This window comes from Pimephales promelas, chromosome 8 (assembly GCF_988280905.1).
Source record: "Pimephales promelas chromosome 8, fPimPro1.hap1.1, whole genome shotgun sequence".
NCBI lineage: Eukaryota > Metazoa > Chordata > Actinopteri > Cypriniformes > Leuciscidae > Pimephales > Pimephales promelas.
The window spans coordinates 7,755,875-7,774,184 of record NC_142776.1 but is presented as its reverse complement, the minus strand read 5'-3'; the positions used below and the strand labels follow the sequence as shown (position 1 = coordinate 7,774,184).

At 38.4% G+C, this 18,310-nt stretch overlaps 1 protein-coding gene across 2 annotated transcripts; it reads left to right on the top strand.

The window, feature by feature from the left end:
- The first annotated feature begins 261 nt into the window (after window positions 1–261).
- On the top strand, window positions 262–18,005 carry wipf1b (WAS/WASL interacting protein family, member 1b). Of its 2 annotated transcripts, none has more exons than XM_039689223.2 (8): window positions 262–390; window positions 10,601–10,686; window positions 11,202–11,331; window positions 11,503–11,655; window positions 12,630–13,382; window positions 13,465–13,677; window positions 15,532–15,645; window positions 15,831–18,005. In XM_039689223.2, exons 2-8 carry the CDS (start codon window positions 10,636–10,638, stop codon window positions 15,881–15,883), a joined length of 1,467 nt encoding a protein of 488 aa, XP_039545157.1. In that variant the 5' UTR covers window positions 262–390; window positions 10,601–10,635; the 3' UTR covers window positions 15,884–18,005. The 2 variants fall into 2 exon arrangements, with proteins under 2 accessions (XP_039545157.1, XP_039545156.1); XM_039689222.2 differs by lacking the exon at window positions 262–390 and adding an exon at window positions 423–732.
- Window positions 18,006–18,310: the final 305 nt, after the last annotated feature.

Below are 18,310 nucleotides of genomic sequence, written 5' to 3'. Positions count from 1 at the left end.
AGTGACCAGAAATCAACATCAAATTTTTCAAATTAAAAAACTTTAATGTCTATCTCCACAGGGAAGAAAATTGTCAATAGACAAACGACAAAAATATTGAATCCCCCACAAAAAAATAAAATAAAAAAACCTTATACATTTGAATGATTTGATCTTAAAGTCCTATTTTAAATAGTAAGTAAATTTAGAGTTTATCTATGTTAACTGACATGTCTGTTACTTCCACATTCACACAGCTTTTCTATTACACAGTCAACTCTACAGAGTTTGACAGATGTTTGTTTGCGCTCAGCTCGAGGCAGTCGCACACATCTGGAAACGTTGCATCACAGACGAATGTCCCGGATAAAGGGAACGAAGAGAGACTGTTGGTGGAGGAAGAAAAACTGGGTAAAAACACGAATTTCAAGATCTCACGTTTTATTTCAAACATTGAGCTGCACTTCCCTCATCCAAAGAGATGTGATACTGCTGAGACGTACTGAATTGTTGCATGCAGTATTAAAGCGATAAGCTTTGAATGTTATTCCAGTGAATATGATGGGGTTGTAGAGGCAGCAGCACGCGCTTGGCGGAAACAGTGGGGAGAAGTTGTGTGTGTTTTCTGCCATGAAGGAGTGGCCCAAAACTTTAGTTCCTCTGTGTTTGTGTAGTAGATGCTTCATGATGGTAATCGTTGCTGCATTTGTTTCGTAAGCGGAGAACGCGGAGAAAAAAAGATTCAAACCACCGGTGAGTGTTTATGCAGCATGTTGCTTTCAGACGCGCGATTTAAGGATCTAATTTATGATTTGTTGTCGCCGTGATATTTATTGTCGCAAACTTGTAAGTGTTGTGTGGGTTGTTATTAAGTTGTCAGTTTTTCTTATCCACAAAAGAACAAACGTTGCCAATTTTTAGAGGAAGTCTCCCCTACAGGGTTGCCAGTTTGAGCGTGTATATGTGGCAGGGAAAATAAGAAACATTTTTTTTTTCTGTATTATTTAGAGACACAACAAATCTAAAGTGTAAACTAAATTCCACTAGTTTTTATGAAGGACCATTGTCAGTTCACAATTACTTAAAATCTGCTTGTTGCTGTTGGTGCCCTCGAAGACTCGTTCTTTTGAGACGGATCTTTTCAGTGAATCGGTTGAAATCGAGCCGAGCAGTTTGTTCACGAATGCTCGGCTCGATTCCCAAGAACCAGTTAATGAGATTATAATCAGAGCAATATTTGGAGTGAGCTTTGGATTTCAGTTATAGGGTGATAAATTGATTTAATTGGGAAATATCAGAGAAGTTACAAATAATAACTGGAAATAGGTTTTCTACTTGATTGTATGAAAGTTTTGTCAAAACACATACAAGTTGGTTTTAAACCATTTTATAAAAGCGTGGAGAAACGTTTTCAGCCAAAAGATGTAAATTATTTTGAATGTTGTATAATGTAAATCAAATTTTATTAAGCTGAATAATGTATTTTGTGCGCTGAATCATGGGTCGAGTCATTTTTTTGTTGCAGGCTCTTTAAAAATTGAACTGTTCGAAAGAATCGATTCGTGGACATGAGTCGGACTACTGTGAGCATGTGTTTCTAATTGAAAGGCCATGGGGTCTCCACAGTTAGATACAATGCAAGTCATATGCTCTTCCCCTTCCTTTTTTTCTTTCAGTTTTTTTTTGTAATCCTTTCTTCTTGTTAATTAAAGACCACATTAGTTTGCGGTGTCAATGTCCCAAAGTTTTTCCAAGTACAGTATTGTTTTATTTTTGCTTTATTCATTCCTTTTAAATTGGTTACCTCAAAGCGCTTCGTTAGTGTGTTAGTTGGCTTAGGATTTTGTGGATTTGTGTGTTTACCGATGTAGAAAATTAGGGATGTCAATGTCAGTGTGTCTGACAAATTAGTACCATGAAAGTGCTTTGATCATTGTAAAGCTGAGAAATGTTGCTTTCAAGTGAGATTTATTTCTTGCATTAAATACTTTTAATTTATTAGACGATGACTGCTGATGTAAATACCAATATGTGCTTGAGTTTCTTTCATGTGGTTTTAAGCAAGTGTGAAATGTGACACTTTAGGCAACTGTTGGTTTAAAATCACAGTTGCTGTTGGGGCTGTGAATTTAGGGGTGCCGTTTTAGTGAGAACTTAAGTAGGAACAAGTAATTTTAGGCTTCATAAGCCACACAAATAGAGTTCTTTCTCCATATTAACTTCCTCTCTATGACTGTGACTGTCATAACTTCTTCTTCTTGTCTGGTGGTTTAGTGTTCTATCTGACTAGCCATTCAAAGAGAGTCAGAAATCATGTGACGGGATCTGAGATCATTCATTAGCTACAGGCTTGCATGTAGCCAGAGGTGTCAACATTATGCTGAGTTTCAGAAAGGATGTGGACAATAAAGTGATGGAAAGACAGAATAAGAGACAGTGGCCACATTATTTGCTGGAACATGCTCGCATTATGCTAGCTGGGCATTCGTAAGCTGCTTTTTTGCTTTTGATGTGGAATTATAAGCAAGCATTGCAAAGCACAAATGACTGAAATTCTGCTTGACACTTTCAAATAAACTAATGCATGGTTCTCTGTGGGTGGCCTCTTCCTGCCTGATTTTGCATGTATGATATAGCAGGTTGTGGTTGAATGACTCCAACCATCTCTTCAGTTCTTACTTAAGTTAACATTATTTAGAGAGGTCTGGATAATCTTTAACCTTCAATTGTTGACATTGGCCTTACTTTTGGATTCCATAAATTCAGGGTGCATCCCAAAAGAGTGTCAGCCAACTTTTTCAGCCTCCTTGGTTCCGGAAGTATTTTACCCAATCATTTTTTCCCAAAGAGATTAAAAAAAAGTATGTGGTAAAGCCATGAACCAAACCAACCATCTACCAGGTCAATCGCAACATTACAAACTTTCAAAATTTAACAAAACAACAAAGTCCCAAAACTGTAAAGCCGGCATGAAGCCAAAGTTCGTATATCCACGTATATTTGAGTGAAACTGCTTCTAATTTGATTAAAGTTTACAAGGGCACATGAATAAAAAAATGTGCACAGATAAATAATTTATTGTAGATACTTCAATATTCCATAAAATCTTTTTTATTTCACGTTGACTTTCGCATAAAGAACTATGAAGTGTTGTTGTGAATGACAGATTAAAAAAAAGAGAGATAAATAAAAAAAACCCTTTGATTTAAAGAGGTTATATAGATACAACATATTTTACATTTATTGCAAAAAATGCATATAATTACAAACATTTGAGTAATTTTATCATGTCATTTGCAGGACTTCATGGGAGTGGGCAGGTCATAAAGAGTTATTTTGACACAATTTGCTTGTTTTGATTGTCTGATTGGGGAAATTGCTCTGCAGAATCATGGGTTAATTCATTTCTCAGCAGGAATTACTCTGTTATTATTAAAAAAAAAAGTTTACAATAATGAAGTCAAGCGTATACACAGCAAAAACTCCAGTGTTAAACTCGGTTACAGCCAAACTAAATCTAATGTTAATAGTTTAAGGGTCAAGAGGCCAACTAAAGCAAACAATGATCACCATAATGGTGACTTCAAAAATGAGTTTTTCTCCTTCAGTGATTCTGCTTGTTAACATCAGATCACTTAATTAGCTCATTAACTTTAACACTATTGAGTGTTAATTTAACACTCAGTAGGTCGGTCTTTTAAGGTTTATAAGTTATTGTTCCAAATCAGTCCCTCTATGGATAAAAAAAGACTGGATTTTTGCCTTGAACCCGACTGTTGCTCCTAAATTTCTAGGACAACCTGGAAGGCTAATTTGGCATGGGTTCCTTCTGGAATTTCCTCTTGGTTTTTAGAAAATTGTTTTCATGTTTTGTTCTACAATATAAAGTACACACAAGCATATGTCAAATGTGAAAGTTGTTAACAAGCTGCTGTATGAGGACACACTAAAGTAATCTCACATACTGAACATAGAACACATTGCATAGTATGCCAATTGGAATGCAGGGTTGACTCTCTTGACCACTACAGAGGTGAAATGCATTATGGGCTTGCATAAGACAGTGGCACACTAAAACACACACTTGGCATCGAATAATTCCAAAAAAAACATAATGTCTAGCCAAAGTCCTTGTTTTCGACATGAATGACCTTTCAGACTGCTGGATGTACAGTAGAGCACCATCCGGACTGTGCAGCTAGGGTGTATATAGCATCACATTCTCCATAGTCCATCTCCACCGTTCTCTCTCTCAAGACACTGGAATGTAAATATAGTCCATGTCCAGGAAACTTTTGCTGTACTTCTCTTCTACACTAGATTTATCACACTGTTTCTTCTTGTTCGTTCTCACCTGTCATTTTCACCTTTTTGCACTAATCTGCACCCTCATAAATCATAACGGTAAGGTAATTAGGTGTTTTAAAATGAGGATGCAATTTTATATAATCATACACTCTCAGAAAAAAGGTGCAAAAGCTGTCACTGGGGCTGTACCTTTACAAAAGGTAAACTGTTGTCTATTTTAGGTGCTAATATGTACAATTCAGGTGTTAATTGTCCATTTTCGGTGCTAATAAGTACATTTTAGGTGCTAATAAGTACATTTTAGGTGTTAATATGTACATTTTTTAGGAGTTAATATGTACATTTCAGGAGCTAATATGTACATTTCAGGAGCTAATATGTACATTTTAGGTCCTAATATGTACATTTTAGGTGCTAATATGTCCATTTTAGGTCCTAATATGTACATTTTAGGTGCTAATATGTCAATTTTAGGTCCTAATATGTACATTTTAGGTCCTAATATGTACATTTTAAGTGTTAATATGTACATTTCAGGAGCTAATATGTACATTTTAGGTGTTAATATGTCCATTTTAGGTCCTAATATGTCCATTTTAGGTGTTAAAATGTACCACTAAGGTACCAATATGCATCCTTTGGGTACAAAAGTGTACCTTTTGAAAAGGTACAGCCCCAGTGACAACTTTTGTACCTTTTTTTCTGAGAGTGTATATATATATATATATATATATATATATATGTCACTGTTACACTTTTCTGGTTTATTAACCAAATACTATTCCATTTTGTATTTATACACTATGTTATTTTATTTTTTTTAATTAAAACCAAGTAAAAAGTTCATCATGTTAGTGTTTTTATGCATTTTTCATGTATTGCAAATACTAACTAAAAGCAATAACAATTTAAAGAATATATATTAGTTGTGAATTAATGTTCAGCTTTTCTTTTTAATAGTCAACTTATTTTCAGCAGTCAAGCTTGTGCACACTGGTTACAGACGCAAAGATGTACCCTTAAGTTCCCTAAGCTGATTGCTCACTGAAAACCCCATGGTCATCATGTTTTCAGGCCAATTGAAGTTTGACTTCGACGTGACATAAAGCAGTAGACTGCAAGCGGTTAGGCGAGATGCAGCTAAAAGTTGAACACAATTGGTGCTTCTCAGTACACAAATTGATGCTTCCTCCGTCGCCCAGTCCGTGACCCCAAAAAGTCAACCATTTTGAAGGACATCTCAATTCTCTATTTGCACCTCGAGAAGACGAGGAACGAGGGCTGCATCCGAAAACTGATAAATGCTGCCTTCGGAGAACGCATTCCAAGGTCGGAAGGCATCAAGCCACATCCGAATGCAATGTTAGTTTCAATTCCTGTCTCCTGAGATACCTTCATCTGATCGATTTTTTTTTTTTTAAGGAAGCATAGATGGATTCTTTCCTGGCTTTGATATCCTGTGCTTTCCATTCTGTTACAGTTGAGCTAGAAAAATAAATCTGAAAGATGCTGCTGGTTGTCAGTTTGTGTGTAAAAGTACATTTTTGATCAACGTTTTCCACCTATGATGTCATGTCTAGCGAAAAGGTACTATTGTAGTAATTTAATACTCTCTTCGTTTTCATCCAAACTCGCTCTATTTTGCTGTAGATCATTAAACTGTTACGCTTCTTTAGATGTCTGTCCCGAAATCAGTTTTGTGAGGTTCCTTCATCAGGCAGCGAGGCAACAAGTCAACTTCCTAAGGTTTTGGACGCAGCCGAGGAGTGTGGAAGCGAAGCAAAGATACACAGGTGTATCCTTCCGAGGAAAGGAAGCATGGAAAGGAAACGAGGATGCACAAAAAAAAATTAGAAGAACCCTCTTTTCTAAACAGGCAGATAGTAGAGTCCAATACAATACCGAGAATTTATATTGAATTTTATACTCCATGGTACTAAAGAAACGTCACAAAAACAGATAAAACAGACACCCCTCGTTGTGTTTATGCTTCTTTTTAAAATTATATTAAATAAACATTACTATATATAAAATTACATCCAAACGTATGTACTTTTCTTTTCAAAGACGGGAGGACAGTAAATTTTGAAGACTCTGCCATAATCCCGTTTTCCTCCGCTTAAATCTCCACAACCGGAAATGGACGAGCATCCTTGCGTCAAATGCGGAACTTATGCGTGCCTATAGACCATTCTCGTTGAGACTTGGGTCTGGGAACCATAGATATCTATATAATGGAGGTCGACGTCAGCAACTGGCGGCCATCTTGTCATAGGCAGCTCACGCACTGGTAACATTGTTTTAATAGTGCATGTACTTTTTAAATCACCGTAACTTGCTCAATTTTCTACTGATTTTCAAACGGTCTTTCAAACGGTCGATGTAGTTATGATACTGCATACTTATGAATAATAAGTGTATAAATAAATAATCATCCAGAATTATAGCCACGTTAATAACGTTTGTAAGAAACCAAACCGTTTGTAAATCCGTCAAGATTTCAACGAGATAAGAGTATTTCTTACATCAGATACCACAGAGCCCGCCAGAAAGCCTGTCTTTGACAAGATGGCTGCCGGTGATGACGATAAATACTCTGCCGTGAGACATCTAGCCTTTATATAGATATCTGTGCACAGCTGAAAGTTATGCTACTAAAGCGGTAGCTGTATATTGATATTGAAAAGCAACACAACTTAGTGGCACTGTGACAACCACAGTAGGTAGTCTACAGGCATAATGACAATATGATATTAATAAATACTACTTAACATTTATAAGTTAAATGGACTTTGTCGACGACGATGCCTAGCAGGTTGGTACTATACAACTCCGTGGCTAACATGTCTTAGCGCTCATCCAGGCCTCGGGACTGCCGAACAGAAGTTGGTATCGACAATTCTTTATCACATTTTCTTTCTCGGGACACAGCTGAGCGGCAGATATTCCAAGGTTGACCGCCTCCTGTACCTGGACCTCCATTAGGGCGATTAATGGCGAGACAACAATAACAACTGGGGTCTCACGAAGTTTAACGGCAAAAGCGTAAATCTTTTTTCAAAATAAACTTGCATTCTAAACTACTTAGAACAATATCTAAGGCTGCATCAAAAGGTAGCTTCGTGTTGGCTGCCATGTTGAATCCATAGAAATAACTGATTATGTTAAACTGCTTCGGTGATGTCGTCATCGTTTTGCTCCCCGTTCTGTGGTTGGTTCCCTAAATGAGGCAAAAATCTGGACCATGCTATCCATACTGCCTTTCAGCATGAATAAAATCGCGCTGCGGTAAGGCAGTATGGGGAAACCCAGACTAGAACACTCACTCTTTTGGTTGAAAAATCAAAAATGCTATTCCTCGAACTCACGCTGTTGTGTCAATGTTGCTGTGTTTGATTGGAGTGTGTTACCTGTACAGCAAATTAACTCGCTGCTTAACAACACTGGTGAAATAAACTGGTTAGTCTCAACTGTTTCCCAAAACTGTAGTTAATGTGGCTGCACTGCCGTCTTTGTTCATCAACGCTGATTCAAAGGTTATCGTGGACTAATAACTTTTGCTAACTGATTGATTTAAGATCATTATAGTTAATTTACATGAACAAAAGAAAGCTGTTCATTTTTTACCTACAGTACTTCACTATTTTTGTTCCCCTTCGTCATTGCTGTTTATGTTCATTGGAACTCGGAACTCAGTGTTTTAGGAAATACTGAATCCTTGAACTATGTTGTTACGACTGAACTTGTGATCATAGTTGGCTAAAGATTCTTTTGGGAAGAGTATCCCTGGTCAGGATTCTCAAACAAATAGATATTCAAGTACAGTGACATAATATAAATGTAATCATGGTGGCTCATGAATATTAAATAGGCGATGTAACGTTCGACCGTGAAGTCCTAACTCATTTTTGTATTGTTTTTACTGCCAATGGAACCATTTGGCAGAATCATCTGCGTGCTTGGTCATTGTACATTACCATTACCTCCTACCACAGCCAAGCAAAATTAAGCGTGATGTTTCCAAAAAAAAAAATTTGTGGGGTATTAGGGAACTCAAACATTGCTAGAAGTGATTATGAATGATTGCTACACTCCACTTCTGGGGTTTCCAAGTAGTGTTATCAACAAGGACCCATATTAGTCAAGATCAGCCTAACTGAATTACACATAATTATTTATGAAAATGATATGCATGTCTGTGTTCTACTATTTGATGACCTTTTTTGTGCAAAGCATCAGGATTTGCTCACTTCACAGTGAACCAAACTGACCGGATGTCTGCTTACCTCTGAATAGAGAGATGGGGAGGGTGTGAAAAAGGAAGTGAAAGAGAGGGAAATGAAGTAGTGTGATGTGGCTGTTTGTTAGACACCCTGAGAGATCTTGATGAAGAAAGAGGAGACGTTTTAAGAGTTTGTAAACCGAGTGTGTTTCCATATTTGTGTGTCCACTTGTTATCTTTGAGTCTCATCTGTGTTCACACTTCTGGTTTTAAAACTTTTATTGTTTCTCTGCCATCTTTGTCTGGACATTATGAACTCATGTGGATGTGTGTTTATGAAAGAGAGAATGAGAATGGAGAGGTATATTGCTGTAGCTCTTCCTGTTTATGATCTCTTCCGGAAGTCAGCAGAAGGGCCTTTCATCGAACTTGCACATGAATTCAGTGAAAAGTACAGTATGTAAATGTTGGCATTAAGAAAGAATGTGATGTGTATTATTAAAGTATTGTAAATATGAGAGAGTGTTATGAGAACTAGTCTATTACAGTATGTTTTCTGCATTTCAGAAATGACCTTTTTTTGTTATGTTGTCATCACATGCACAATAAGAGATCATGGTGTATAGCACAATGGGGCATTTCAAGGCTTGCAAACCCATTCAAAACTTTGTGGTTATAGACCACTTTATAAGGGTCATGTGGTCTGGTTTGTACCAGACAGTGATTTGGTGAATTGCTCAGGCTGTTTGTTTTTAACCTGAAAAGTGTGGTGAAGTTTCAGATGTTGCTCTTTTTGCAATAGTTGGGTTTCCTGTTTATGGTGTTTAAGCACCAATACAAGGTCAAAGATAATGGGCCTAAGGACATAAGTGTCACCATGAAATCAAAATGAACAATTCTTGGGTTTTTTTTTATAGAATATTGTAGTATTTATTATTATAAATTGTTTGTCTGTGCACACACATGCACATATTTATATATAATGGTATATATAAATGTTTGAGAAGCTGCTTCATTCAGATGTATAACTATAGTGAAGGAAAGACATGCCAACTTTAAAGGAGTAGTATCAACTTTTGCTGATAATTTACTCACTCCCATGCCATCCATTTCATTTTTGATGAAAACATTCCAGGATTTTCTCCATATAATGGACTTCAATGGGAACCAAACGGTTCAAGGTCCAAATGAGAGTTTCAGTGCAGCTTCAAAGGGCTTTTAACGACACCAGACGATGAATATGGGTCTTATCAAGGATCCTTCGAGTCATGACTCAAAAAGATTTGTTCATTTTGATGAATGAGTTTGAACACGAGAGTCACGAACGCTCATCACAGAACAGAGCAAGGCGAGCATTTGTGCTTATAAAACTTAAACTTTGTTATTTATTTCTGAAATGACTGATCATTTAGCTAGAGAAGACCCTTATTCATCGTCTGGTATTGTTTAAAGCACTTTGAAGCTGCACTGAAACTCTCATTTGGACCTTGAACCGTTTGGTTCCCAATGAAGTCCATTATATGGAGAAAATCCTTTCTTTTTAATTTCTTTTCGACTGAAGAAAGAAAGACATGGACATCTTGGATGACATGGGGGTGAGTAAGTTATCAGCAAATGTTTTTTTTTAAAATTGAACTACTCCTTTAATCTAGTTCATCTAGTGTAATCTAAATTGCTAAAAATCTTAAAAATTTAGACTTTCTATTCATGGTTTTGAAAAACTTAAATTCTGTGCTAAATTAAACGGAAATATTCAATTTAATTGCTGTAATGATGTCATATGGTGCGACCATAAAAAAACAAAACAAGTAATTAACATTTTTTTAATACATTTTTTTTATAAATGTTTTTTAAAAGTATTTAAAAGAAATCATTAAATGAACAATATTACATCAATATTATTAATAATTACTTGCTGGATAAATGTTTTTCAGTGAAGATGTTTTGTTAAAATATTGTTGTTCTTAGAAATAAAATATTATTCAGGTTTTCAAGGTTTACGTGTGTGAGGATATAACCACACTGGAAACCACGCAGCATTATTGCATTGAGTTTTGCAAGCAACACATTTTTTTTCTGTCTGTTTGTCAGGTCTCAGTGAGAGGAGGTGACACCAAGGAGAAAAAATGCCGGGACCTCCTCCACCTCCCCCTCCCCCACCCCCCACCTTCTCTCAGGTACACAAATAAACACACATTCTGGACTGGAATACACTACGCAACTTTTTATGATCTGGGACTTTTAAACGCCAGGCACTATTGACTTTCCGACTTAAAAATGGTTACAGATAAAAACTAACTGGGCATTATACACTAAACAACCAAGGATCACACACTAACAGTCGTTCTGAACACAACAGACTCGTACAGAAACTACTCCTCATTGCTAAGAGATGCATGACAAATGAAAACAATGTGTGTTTTAAAACTGGCTCAAAATATCAAACATGTTTATCTTCCAGATGAATCAAATAATAGTCTGAAGCTAAAAAAATTTAGTCTGTGGTCATCATACACTATGCAAATTGTTCTGCTAACAAATCTGTTAACTCAACTGCCTAAAATCTGCAGATCAGGGCACAAATCTGGGAAAACGTTGTGTAGTGTATTCCAGCTTTTAGTGGAGTAGGTATGATGCATCAATGTGTTAACGATTTCTACAGAAACATTTCTATGCTTGTTTTTGCTCACAGGCAAACATTGAGAAGCCTGTCTTGAATAAATCAGAGGAGAAGGGCAGGAATGCTCTACTGTCGGACATCAGCAAAGGAGCCAGGCTGAAGAAGACGGTTACTAATGACCGTAGTGCCCCCGTATTCGAAAGTAAGAACCTGCATCTTATGGAGTTACATGGTAGTTCTTGTACCAAAGCAGCTGTAATTTAATGTGCTAAATTATAAAATGTACAAATGATATGAGCAGCAAGTAGTAACGCTTACTGGTTGCAGGTTTTCTCTCCTGTCCAAAATATTAAACACATCTTTGTTTTGACAGAACCCAAAGCAGGTGGCGGTGGAGGAGGAGGTGGGCCTGGAGGAGGTGGTGGCGGAGGGGGAGGGGGAGGGTTTGGGGGTGGGGGAGGAGCTCCAGGTGGTCTGGGAGGACTCTTCCAGGGGGGTATGCCAAAGCTACGCTCCACTCGAGATGGTGAGAAATCACAAATATTTAAACATTAGCTGCGTTTCCACAGCAATTACCAGGAACTATTTGGCCCAGGAACTTTTTTCACAGGAACTTTTTTCCCCAGACCGCTTGCTTATTGCGTTTACACCGTGTACTAAAGTACCGTTCCAGGGCGGGAAGATTATGTAGTGACATTGAACTGTGTGCGACTACTCTTCCTAGCCTGCGCGTTTGTTTTGAGTTTTGTATGGAGGAGATTCAAGCTTTGCTCCTTTTGTGTGTGATTGGTTTACTAACGAGGTAATTAACAAAACGGCAGAAAGAGACGAGCACCCAAAGCGTATTTAGAAAGCTCGTAATGCTAGATATAAAAGTAGACTATCTAGTACTAAACTAGTACTAAACTAAACTAGTTTGTTATCAGCGGACATCGACCGTGAGATGGATGGGACGAACGCGCGCCATTGGGCAGAAAGAATAGCGTGGTGAGAACCAATCAGCATGTTCAGCGCACAAGTCCTACCCCGAAAGTTCCCGAACTCTGAAAAAGTACCACCTCGACAGCAGAGACTTTCTAGGGGGGAATTTTTTACCCGGAACTTCATTTGGACCCTGGTTCCTGCAGTGTAAACACACCGAGTACCACCCCAAAGTTCCTAGTCCCTGGGGCAAGTTCCTGCGGTGGAAACGCGGCTATAGTGTTCTGTGTACTGGCTGGTTCCTTCACCCTCATTAGGGATTGACTGAAATTGAAATCTTGGCCAACAGTATTATGTTATGGCTGATAACGCCATGGTTGCTGATGTTCCATCAGTTTTTCTAATGGTTACAAAAAAGCTCCAATCGAGAATTTTTTTTCATTAAATAATATTTGTAATATACAATTTATGAAGTACAATGTAATATTTTCTTTAGGAAAATTCAGGAAAGGGTGTATATATAAAAGAACTTCACAATTATATTATATTATCTCTTAGATTATTTGGTCTTTGTTTCAGACTCCAGTTGCGTCAGGCCTCCGGTTCTGCCACCTGGTGCTCGTAGCACTGGTCCAAGGCCCTTTGGAGGAGGATCTGGCTTTGGCCCTCGTCCGCCTATGCAACGCAGTGAATCCGTTGACCCCCCACGTCCACGGATGACCCCACCTCGTCCTGAAACACCTGGAGGGCCTCCTCCACCTCTTCCAAGTGCCCCACGGCCCTTTCAGAGTGGCGCACAGAGCAGGGGACCACCCTCACTTCCAGGGACTCCCCGCTTGGGTTCTGCCCCGACACCTCCACCTCCAAACCCCCCTGGACGGCAGCCTGCACCTCCACCGGTGCCAGGTGGATTTGGTCGTCCTCCTTCAATTCCTTCGCCCTCTGTCGGTCACGCCGGACGACCCCCTCCTCCCCCTGCACCCGGGCGCGGTGATGACCGTCCTCCACCTATTCCCCCTGTAAATCGTTCTTCTTTGCCTCTCACTCGGGACAGCCCGCCCCCTCCACCCCCTCCGTCAGCAATTAATAAACCAACTCCTCCTCCGACTCCTGCTCCCGCCTCTTTGCGGGCACCTGTAAGTGCAGCACCTCCACTCCCGCCAGGAAGACCAAGCTCACTTTCTCCCGATGAGCATACGCCACGCCTTCCAGAACGAAACCTGTCACTTGGCTCGCATCCTCCTGCCCTGCCGCCTGGGCGATCCGGACCCCTTCCTCCACCTCCTTCTGAGAGACCGCCTGCATTGGGTAGGAATACAGGTGGACGAACAGGTAAACAAGGAGTGGCAAGTTGTTGCTGAAAGATCTGGAAACCACCTGTTTGATAATTTGATCATTAATGTGTCGTCCACAGGTCCTCTTCCACCTCCACCTCCTTCTGGTCGTCCAGGAGGAGGAGGAAGTGTGAGGTCATCACCAGCCCCTCCTCCTCCAAACAGACCCGGTGTGGAGCCTCACCGTGGTGGCAGTAGACCACCACTCCCACCAGACAGACCCTCCGCTGGACCTCTGCCCCCTCCTCCCCAACCTATGGGCAATGGTTACCACAATCAAGGGCATTATATAGGTAGTGTGACATTCATATGCTTTCTTAAGTTTACCAAGAACAATTGTCATGTATTTTATTGTTTTTCTTTGGTACAATTTACCAGAAGGTAGACTACTAGAAGTATACTACTCCCATTTGTTTGTTGAACTTTTGGTTTCAAAACCATTGACATTGCTGCTATAACAGCTTCCAATCTTCAGGGAAGGTTGTCTAATAGATGTTGGAAGGTAGCTTTTAGGATTTGTTCCCATTCAGACATTTGAGCCTCAGTTAGGATGTTGGATGTTGGGCATTGGAGTCTGGTTTGCAGTCCATGTTCTAAATCATCCCAAAGATCTGGATTTTGTGCAGACTAGTTTTTTTCTTCACACTAGACTCCGTAAGCAAGTTACTGGTGGGATCGTATGACCGTAGTACACTCTAATGGCGCTTTTCCATTAACAGTACCAGTTCGACTCGACTCGGCCCGCTTTTCGCTCCGTTTTTCATTAAAGACAGTACCACGCAAATAGTACCTGGTCGCCATAGCGACGCCTTTCATTCAAGCTCTTGCTGGATCCTCTCTTTGGAAACCAAACAAAGGAAAGTCTGCTCCTCCTCGTTTGACCACGGCGTATTCTTCCGAGTGCCATAATAATAGTAGTAAGTTTAGTAGCTATCTCTGGCCAAACTATTTAAAAATGGCGGGGTTATTCTGGATACTCCATCTGGCACGTACAATGATGAAGTAGTTAATGGTGACGATTCGACCAATCAGCAGTCGGCATTGTTTTCACGTCACATTTTTGTATCGCCTCAGCTCGGCTTAGTTTGCTCAGAACCTAGCCAGAGGTGATACAAAAAAGTACACGAAAGCAGGTACAGGTACAACTTTTCCACTGTGGAAAACCAAACAAAGCCAAGCCAACTCAAGTTGAGTCAAGCTGGTAGTGTGTAGTGGAAAAGCGCCATAAGCTGAAAATTACAAGGGGTCACTTACTTTTGGCCATGAAATGTAATAGGCCAGGACTGCAACATTTATTGCTGTCAGGTTCATTCCTTGTTGGGATCTTCTCAAACATTTCTGTTGTGGTCTTTGCTATTTGCAACGCATTTCTGTATTTGGTTGCATTGAGTATTTTCAGCACACGTGCTCTCAATCTGATGATGTTTTACTATTTGCATGTGTTTTCTTCAGTTGCAGTGTATTGAGCTCTCGGTCTCCATAATTGTTGTTCCATAGTCTTAGTTTCTTTTTAAATAATATAACAAAGGCCCGGAGCAGTGGTGTTGCCCTCTTGTGGACAAACCAATTAATGCAAAAAAAATTCAAGGTGCATTTGTGATCTAAGCATAAAGTATGCAGTTAAAAAACCTGTCTGCGCATGTTCAGTGCATGCATACTATGTATGTATGTATGTATGTATGTATACTGATGATGAAATTTACATCAAGCACAGTGTATGCATACACATACTTAATGTACTTGGAAAGCCAAAGTGTACTTCAGTAACTTACCAAGAACTTTGTCAGCTTAGTCTCAACACTAAATCATTTTGACTACAGATCCAATAATAAAGATACTTGAATAATATATATATATATACATTACTTTACATAAATACTTCACATTACTGACTTGCTGCAGTCCATATACTTATTTTGTAAGTGCTTAATTGTGCTTAACCGTTTTTTGTAGTTTTTTTAAACTGAAGGATGAATCAAACTGACATCATGTCGCATATCTATGCTTTCTATAGATTGTGTTTTGATCCCAGCATGTTCCTTGAAGTTACAGTTTATTTCTAATTAGCTCTAAATAACACTGAAAGTAACTTAGATTTGCAGATTATGTTGCAAATTAATTGTGTGCGTTTGATCTATTTCTCCAAGATGAGTGGGAATCACGCTTCACGTTCCGACCTGTATCAGACCTTCCAGCCCCAGAGCCCTACATTCCCTGTCAGAAGACCTATCCTAGCAAACTGGCCAGGAACGAAAGCCGAGGTAACAAATTACAGCCGTGTTATCTCATCTTTTGCATTTTCGTTGCTATGCACTTAGACAAAACTGACCCACTTCCACATGCCAATGAATACTTTGAATAGCATTCAGTCCTTTCAGCACAATCATGGTCTTACCGATTTGTTTATGTGCCTGTGTGTGTGTTTGTATATTTCTGTCTGTTTCAGGTTCAGGAAAGAAAGAGCGAGGTGCACCTCCCCTCCCCCCCATACCTAGGTGAAAGAAACCGTTTTCTCAGGGTCTGACAATCCTTCCTTTAGCCAATTATCTTGTTTTCTCTGGTACTGTCTGTTTCTGATATTTTTCAACCAGAGTATTTCATTAAAATATCAACAAAATAAATAAGCACACAAAACATCACAAGGTGTTCTATTATAGAAAACGTATATCTTTTATAGCATTTGTTTTTTTGTTTTATAGATTAATACATATTTGCTATTATGACTATGTCAAGTAAAGACCTCTACAGTGATACTACAGCTAAGTTTGACTTTATTTTTGAGGATTTTTTTGGGCGCAAGATTGTTGCAGCAGTTTATTGCCCTTTAGGAGAATTTTTCAGTTTGTCTGTCACTTCTACTCGATCAGTGTTTGTTAGACACTCTATGTAATTATATTTTAGGAAGGAATGCAACAGTCAGTTTTATGCCTCTCATTAAAGGGATAGTTCACCCTAAAATTTAAATTGTCATTAATTGCTCACCCTCATGTCGTTCCAAACCCGTAAGACTTTCGTTCGTCTTCGGAACACAAATTTAGATATTTTTTTTATTAAATCTGAACTTCTTTGATACTTCAAAAAGTTTAAAAAGAGATTCTAAAACCAATCCATATGAATTGAGCGTACCGCGTAGCCTTTTCTGTAGAGACCAATCGCTTTATTTGATCAAACATCCTTGAACTTCTGTTTACCACAACTGATGTGTCAGTTGATGAATGTTTATATGTGATTAAAAGCCTAAATTCAATCTGTTTAACATATAAAGCGATCATGAAATTTGGACTAAACCTCTCAATTCATATGGAATGGCGTCTCTTGGAAGCCGTAGTTGTCAACAGAGGGACGGAGAAAAATCTCGGATCTCATCAAAAAGATCCTCATTTGTGTTCTGAAGATGAATAAGAGTCTTGTGTGTTTGGACTGACATGAGAGTGAGTAATTAATGACAGAATTTTCATTTTTGGGTGAATATCAATTTAAACCATTGGTAACTTTGGTGAGTTTTGGCACCACCTACCTTCCTGTTTTCATACAACACAGTAGGAATGTAGCGTTGACGTTTCAAAGGTAAATTGTAAGGTGACTAGAACAATATCAGACTGAAATTACATGAATGTGTTTGCTTTAGTACCATTGTGTGTGCATGTGTATGTGGTGATAAGGGCCAACACATTATAAAGAATGTGGAATGTTCTCCAGAGCTGCAGTCTGTCAGGACTCTGTTAATCCTGTAGCACGTATGGATGGTACTACCACCAGATTTGTTCACATATGCAGTGCGTGATGTAAAAATAAAAAGGACTGAGTTTATGGGGAAATGTGGATGTCCTTTATTAAAGGCTCTTTAGGTCAACCCCCATTTAAATTAAGTCTGAGAGCTGATGTTGTATAGAACTAATCTTTAAATGGAAAATGATTTGCCTTAAAATCTCATGCAAGTGTGTTTCTATGTATCATGGGATTCTTCTATCTGTGTTGAAGTCAAAACTGTGTTTAAAAAGTGCTATATTTTATGATATATGAATGCACTTGCTTGTTTTGTTGATATTAGCCCAGTATTATGTTGCCTTATGTATGTTTCTCAGACATGTAGACGTGCCTGTCAGGAAGTGTACTGTTATGTTTGACTAAAGCGCTTTACTAAAAGTATAATCAATAATGTATCAATCTTTAAGTCACAATGTCAATGTAATGGCTTGGTTTATGCTGCATTATGTTTGTTTACATAAAGAAGAGTTGCAAAAGCCTTCTAATAAAACATTAAAAGGAAAATTACATTTAAGTGATGTATGCAAAACAGCATAAGCATATTGAATTAGACAGATGATTGCACAGATAATTGCACAGCCAAAAGGAAACAATTTGCCACCAACCTTATTAGTAATACCTACTACGGCCACTTATTTTTTATGTTCTGTTTGCACCCAGTTTATGACATTGTGTTGACCAGATGAGTAATGAGGTACTTTATATGTTCTCTTTGTGCCTGTAAATGCACATTTTAGTTTCATACAACATACTGTTGTTTAGTTTGTGTATATTTGCTTTCTTAAAAACAGTCGTTTGCTATTCTGATGTGGCAAAATATGTTGTTTTCTAAATAAAAATCCGATAGACGCTGTCTTTTGCTTTTCATTTAAATAATAGTGCATTTCTGTGCTTTTCAGCTTGTTGCTCTTTCAGTTGGCAACTTTGTTTTTTGTCATTTCAATGCACTTGTATTTTATTTTTGTTGAGTTATCATAAATTAATAAATAAATGAAAGGAAACTTACTCTGCTTTAAATTGAAAAATAGAGCATGATGGGGTTGTCTACCAACATATTCCGTCTTTACTAATATTAGAGGCAATATGACGCCCATCCACTAGCGAGCATGACTGTGGCCAATCACATGAGAGTGTTCCGTGACTATCAGTAAATTCTCT